Below are 6,344 nucleotides of genomic sequence, written 5' to 3' on the forward strand. Positions count from 1 at the left end.
AACACTATCCTACACACACACACACACACTAGGGACGATTTACAATCTTTACCGAAGCCAATTAACCTACAAACCCGCACGTCTTTGGAGTGTGGGAGGAAACCGAAGATCTCGGAGAAAACCCCACGCGGGTCACGGGGAGAGCGTGCAAACTCCGCGCGGACGGCGCCCGTGGTCGGGATCGAACCCGGGTCTCCGGCGCCGTGAGGCAGCGGCTCTACCCGCCGCCCCGCCCCTGTGTGGCCCCCCCCCCCAACACTGCCAGGAGAACAAGAGGCTTTGAGGCCTACACTCTTAGCGTTGCCGGGAGACCCTTAGTGTTGCCCCTTTCCTGTCCCCTCCCCACCCAAATCTGCCCCCCCCCCACACACCACAAGAAACCCCCCCCTCCCATTGTAATCTGACAACCATTTGACCCTCCCCCCCACACACCACAAGAAACCCCCCCCTCCCATTGTAATCTGACAACAATTTCACCCTTCCCCCCCCCCCAGATCTGGGCCTCCCACTGTCCAGAGCCCCCCCCCCTCACTTCTGACCTCCCCCCCCCCCTCCCTTCCACCCCCCACCCTGTGTATCATTCTCGCCTCGTTCTATGTCAATGTAACACGGTCCTTCAGTGAACATTTTTAATGGATAAAGCATAATATTTTAATACTTACGCTACTAAGTTCATTTCATTGATATATCCACTTGATCGTCCCTTCGGATTTAATCGTGGAGGAGTGGTGGGGGGGGGGGGGGGGCGTGGGGGGGGTACAGGTCCCAACTCCCGACACGCCAGGGGGCGAACTCACAGAGCCCCCCCCCCACCCCCCACCACCAAAACAAACCACCGGACGTCTTTGGGAGGAAACCGGGGCTCCCGGAGGAAACCCACCCGGGTCACGGTGGAGAACGTACAAACTCCGCACGCACGCACGCACGCACAAACGCACACGGACGAAGGCAAACACACAAACGCACGCACAGACACACACACACAGCGCGCGGAAACAGGCCCTTCGGCCCCACCGGGTCCGCGCCGACCAGCGATCCCCGCGCACTAACACTATCCCACACACACACACACACACACACAATGTTTACCGCAGCCAATTAACCCGCAAGCTCGCACGTCTTTGGAATGTGGTAGGAAACCCGGGGAAATCCTAACGGGGAGAGCGTGCAAACTCCGGTACGGACAGCACCCCGATCCAACCCGGGTCTCTCCCCCGCTGATCCTCCGACCCACCATATCTCTCTTTTTTTAATATTTAAAGAGAGCCTGCAGTTCCTCGTTTTCCACCAGTTCCTCCGGCAGTTCATTTTTTTCTCTTCCTCCCTGAATGGCGGCAGTCCCTCTCCCATTTTCCTCCCCCCCCCCCCCTCCCCTCACATTCCCCCGCCTGGTTCACCCTCGGGCGCCTCTTCCAGCAGACCGGGGAACCTGCGCAAGATGGCGTCGAGGGCGGCGTTGATTCTGGCCACCGCCGCCGCCATCTTCCCCAGAGTCTCGGCCTGCTCCTCCAACATCTGCCCATTGGCCAACAGCAGGCCTTCTGCTCTTCCAGTAGGCCGCAGGCTTGGCCCGTGGAATTCTGGGACGGCCCATCTCCTGAGGTGGCGTTGGAAAGGTTGGCTTGGCCTCCAATCTCTGTGGGGGGACAAGAGAACGTTTTGGTGGGGGAGGGGGCAATTTAATAATCGGTGTCAACTCGATATAAAATTATTGAATCGATTATTTACATTAATATTTCCAGTACGAATTAAACCACAACAAACAAAAAATCACCCGGAGTTTAGAAGGACGAGAGGGGATCTAATAGAGAATTATAAAAGGACTGGACAAGCTAGATGCAGGAAACATGTTCCCAATGTTGGGGGGAGTCCAGAACCAGGGGCCACACACACACTGTCTAAGAATAAAGGGGAGGCCATTTAAAACTGAGGTGAGAAGGAACTTTTCCACCCAGAGAGTTGTGAATTTGTGGAATTCTCTGCCACAGAGGGCAGTGGAGGCCAAATCACTGGATGGGTTTAAGAGAGAGTTAGATAGAGCTCTAGGGGCTAGTGGAATCAAGGGGTACGGGGAGAAGGCAGGCACGGGTTACTGATTGTGGATGGTCAGCCGCGATCACAATAGACAATAGACAATAGGTGCAGGAGGAGGCCATTCGGCCCTTCGAGCCTGTACGCACCGCCATTCAATGTGATCATGGCTGATCATTCTCAATCAGTACCCCGTTCCTGCCCTCTCCCCGTACCCCCTGACTCCGCTATCCTTAAGAGCTCTGTCTAGCTCTCTCTTGAAAGCATCCAGAGAATTGGCCTCCACTGCCCTCTGAGGCAGAGAGTTCCACAGATTCACAACTCTCTGGGTGAAAAGGTTTTTCCTCGTTTCCGTTCTAAATGGCCGACCCCTTATTCTTAAACTGTGTGTGGCCCCTGGTTCTGGACTCCCCCAACATCTGGAACATGTTTCCTGCCTCTAGCGTGTCCAACCCCTTAATAGTCTTGTATGTTTCAATAAGATGAACGGCGGTGCTGGCTCGAAGGGCCAAATGGCCTCCTCCTCCACCTATGTTCTATGTTTCTATGTAAGTGGGTTTCTGACCTGGTCAGTGGATGTATTTATGGTGGAGATAGATATGGATTCTTGATCATTGCGGGTGTCAGGGGTGATGGGGAGAAGGCAGGAGAATGGTGTTGGGAGGGAGTGGTAGATCGGCCGTGATTGAATGGCGGGATAGACTCGATGGGCCGAATGGCCTAATTCTGCTCCGATCACTTCTGTTCCCAGTGGCCAGAGAGGATATGTTTCTCTCCCGTTATGAAGATCTTATTAAAAAATCACGAGAGGAATAGATCGGGTAGACACACAGTGTCTGAGGAGGAGAATGGAGGACATGGGTTTAAGGTGAGGGGGGGGGAGAGATTTAGTAGGAATCTGAGGGGTAACGTTTACACGTAAAGGGTGGTGGGTGTATGGAACGAGCTGCCGGAGGAGGTAGTTGAGGCTGGGACTATCCCAACGTTTAAGAAACATGGATAGGACAGGTTTGGAGGGACGTGGGCCAAACGCGGGCTGGTGAGACTAGTGTAGATGGGACATGTTGGCCAGCGTGGGCAAGTTGGGCCGAAGGGCCTGTTTCCACGCTGGGTGACTCTGTGACTCGAAGGCCTTGGGGCCTTCTCTACCCTGGAGACAGGAGGCCTTGGGTTTTCCCAATGGCTGGATGTTATCCCTGAATCACTGCCCGCTTGGAACGAGAGGCAATGGGTCTAGACCGTCTTGGGAATTGGGGGGGGGGGATGGAATGGCCTGTTTCCACACTGGATGACTGTGTGTGTTGATGATGAGGGAAATGGTGGTGGAGGAGAGGCTGAGGGATGAGGGGAAGGGTGTAGCGGAGGGGAGGAGAGAAGGAAGGGGGGAGAGGGGAAGGAAGGGGGAGGAGGGGAAAGAAGGGGGGAGAGGGGAGGGAAGGGGGAGAGGGGAATGAAGGGGGAGAGGGGAGGGAAGGGGGGAGAGGGGAAAGGGGAAGGAAGGAGGGGAGAGGGGAAGGAAGGGGGAGAGGGGAGGGAAAGGGGGAGAGGGGAAGGAAGGGGGAGAGGGGAGGGAAGGGGGGAGAGGGGAAAGGGGAAGGAAGGAGGGGAGAGGGGAAGAAAGGGGGAGAGGGGAGGGAAAGGGGGAGGGGGGAAGGAAGGGGGAGAGGGGAATGAAGGGGGAGAGGGGAGGGAAGGGGGGAGAGGGGAAAGGGGAAGGAAGGAGGGGAGAGGGGAAGGAAGGGGGAGAGGGGAGGGAAAGGGGGAGAGGGGAAAGAAGGGGGGAGAGGGGAGGGAAGGGGGGAGAGGGGAAGGAAAGGGGGGAGAGGGGAAAGAAGGGGGGAGAGGGGAAGGAGGGAAGGGGGAGAAAGGGGAAGGAAGGGGGGGGAGAGGTGAGGGAAGGGGGAGGGAGGAAGGGGAGGGAGGGAGAGGGAAGAGGGAGGGGGAGATGAATGTGAGTCGAGGCCCCGGTTACCTGTGCAGGCTGTGAGCTCCCGGTTGCCCCGGTAACCGGGCCTACAGCGGCAGGCCCCGGCGGGCGCCATCCAGTTGCCCTTGGCGCCGCAGTGCATCGTGGGTGGCCCGGCGGCCTCCTCGGCCCCCTCCACGCAGGAGCCTGCGACGGGCAGCGGTGAGGCGGGGTCCGGGCCGGCGGCGGTGGTGGGGAAGCGGGCCAGGCCCAGCACGGCGGGCGGGCAGCTCCGGTAGTAGGCCCGCACAGACAGCAGGTTGGCGCAGGCCCCGCGGTCGCGGAAGGCCAGCCGGAGGCCGGCCCTGGAGAGCGGCCCGACCCTCACGGTCGCCCTGTTCACCCCGCCGCTCGCCCCCAGCGTGAAGACCAGCTCCGCCGCCACCTCCGCGGCCTTGGTGTAGGCCCCCCTCAGCCCAGAGACACCCGGTGCCTCCACGTCCCCCTCAGAGTCCGACTCCCGGTGGTAGACGGAGAAGGTCTCCCTGCACTGGCTCCGGAAAGATCCGCAGTCCCTCATGGTGAAGCGGAGGTCCACGTACAGCAGGCGGGCCTCCCGGCGCAGGATGAAGCCACTCCTCAGCCAGTTGTCCTGGTTGGGTAACTCCACGTTACACACCCGGTGAGTTCGCATGGTGTTGAAGTTCTTGTCCACTGCCACCGCCTCCTCCCACTGCAGGAGACACAGACACCAGCGTTCACAGACACCAGCGTTCACAGACACCAGCGTTCACAGACACCAGCGTTCACAGGCACCAGCGTTCACAGACACCAGCGTTCACAGACACCAGCGTTCACAGACAACAGCGTTCACAGACACCAGCGTTCACAGAGTACCTCAGCTGGCGTTGGCAACCCGCCCGCACTAGCCGGGACATCACGTATGTTGGGCTAAATTGGTTTGTCCCGTATGGGACCGCCCTTGTCCCGTATTAGGCTCGGGGGGGCGCTGTAGGCCCAGGGGGCGCTGTAGGCCAGGACGCTGTAGGCCCAGGGGGCGCTGTAGGCCAGGACACTGTAGGCCCAGGGGGCGCTGTAGGCCAGAACACTGTAGGCCCAGGGGGCGCTGTAGGCCAGGACGCTGTAGGCCCAGGGGGCGCTGTAGGCCAGGACACTGTAGGCCCAGGGGGCGCTGTAGGCCAGGACGCTGTAGGCCCAGGGGATGCTGTAGGCCCGGACACTTTAGACCCGGACACTGTAGGCCCTAGGCCCGGACAGTGCTGGCCCGGACGCTGTAGGCCCGGACGCTGTAGGCCCGGAAGCTGTAGGCCCAGACACTGTAGGCCCAGGGGGCGCTGTAGGCCCAGACAGTGTAGGTCCAGGGGCTGCTGTAGGCCCGGACACTTTAGACCCGGACACTGTAGGCCCGGACGCTGTAGGCCCGGACACTGTAGGCCCGGACAGTGCTGGCCCGGACGCTGTAGGCCCGAACGCTGTAGGCCCGGAAGCTGTAGGCCCAGACACTGTAGGCCCGGACAGTGTAGGCCTGGAGGCCTGGGCGCTGCCTAACAGACGTTGCCTAGCAACCCGCCTCCCAGCCCGGGCGGCCGCCATTGGTGGAGCGGGAGCACGTGGCCGCTGGCTGGGTGAGGGCACGTGGGGCGCGGGGCGGTGACGTCGCCCTTTGTCCCTTATTTGGGAGTGAGAAAGTTGGCAACCCCTAAGTGGTATCAACATTGACTTCTCCAAATTGGACTTGGACAGGTTGTGTGTAGTGGGCGGGCGGGCGGATGCATGGCAGATGCAGTTCAATGTGGATAAGTGTGAGGTTGTCCACTTTGGTGGCAAGAACAGGAAGGCAGATGAATATCTGAATTTGAGTTTAGGAGCCGGGAGGTTCTGCTGCAGTTGTACAGGGCCTTGGTGAGACCGCACCTGGAGTATTGTGAGCAGTTTTGGTCTCCTAACCTGAGGAAAGACGTTCTTGCCTTAGAGGGAGTACAGAGAAGGTTCACCAGATTGATCCCTGGGATGGCGGGACTTTCATATGAGGAAAGACTGGATAGACTGGGCTTGTACTCGCTGGAATTTAGAAGACGGAGGGGGGATCTTATAGAAATGTATAAAATTCTTAAGGGGTTGGACAGGCTAGATGCGGGAAGATTGTTCCCGATGTTGGGGAAGTCCAGAACCAGGGGTCACAGCTTAAGGATAAGGGGGAAGTCTTTTAGGACCGAGATGAGAAAACATTTCTTCACACAGAATTCTCTGCCACAGAAGGTAGTTGAGGCCAGTTCATTGGCTATATTTAAGAGGGAGTTAGATGTGGCCCTTGTGGCTAAAGGGATCAGGGGGTATGGAGAGAAGGCAGGTACGGGATACTGAGCTGGATGATCAGCCATGATCA

General features: G+C 58.8%; 1 protein-coding gene across 1 annotated transcript in view; it reads right to left on the bottom strand.

Annotated features, from left to right (window-relative positions):
* Positions 1-217: 217 nt before the first annotated feature.
* LOC144609301 (ephrin type-B receptor 3-like) overlaps positions 218-6,344 on the bottom strand; it is a 7,745-nt gene continuing 1,618 nt past the window's right edge. The window contains exons 2-4 of the mRNA XM_078427732.1: positions 4,004-4,670; positions 1,379-1,636; positions 218-258 (exon numbers count right to left, since the gene is read on the bottom strand). Of these exons, the coding sequence (XP_078283858.1) occupies positions 218-258; positions 1,379-1,636; positions 4,004-4,670 (966 nt within the window). The remainder of the gene's footprint in view (positions 259-1,378; positions 1,637-4,003; positions 4,671-6,344) is intronic.

The sequence above is a fragment of the Rhinoraja longicauda genome, chromosome 34, assembly GCF_053455715.1.
Source record: "Rhinoraja longicauda isolate Sanriku21f chromosome 34, sRhiLon1.1, whole genome shotgun sequence".
Lineage (NCBI taxonomy): Eukaryota > Metazoa > Chordata > Chondrichthyes > Rajiformes > Arhynchobatidae > Rhinoraja > Rhinoraja longicauda.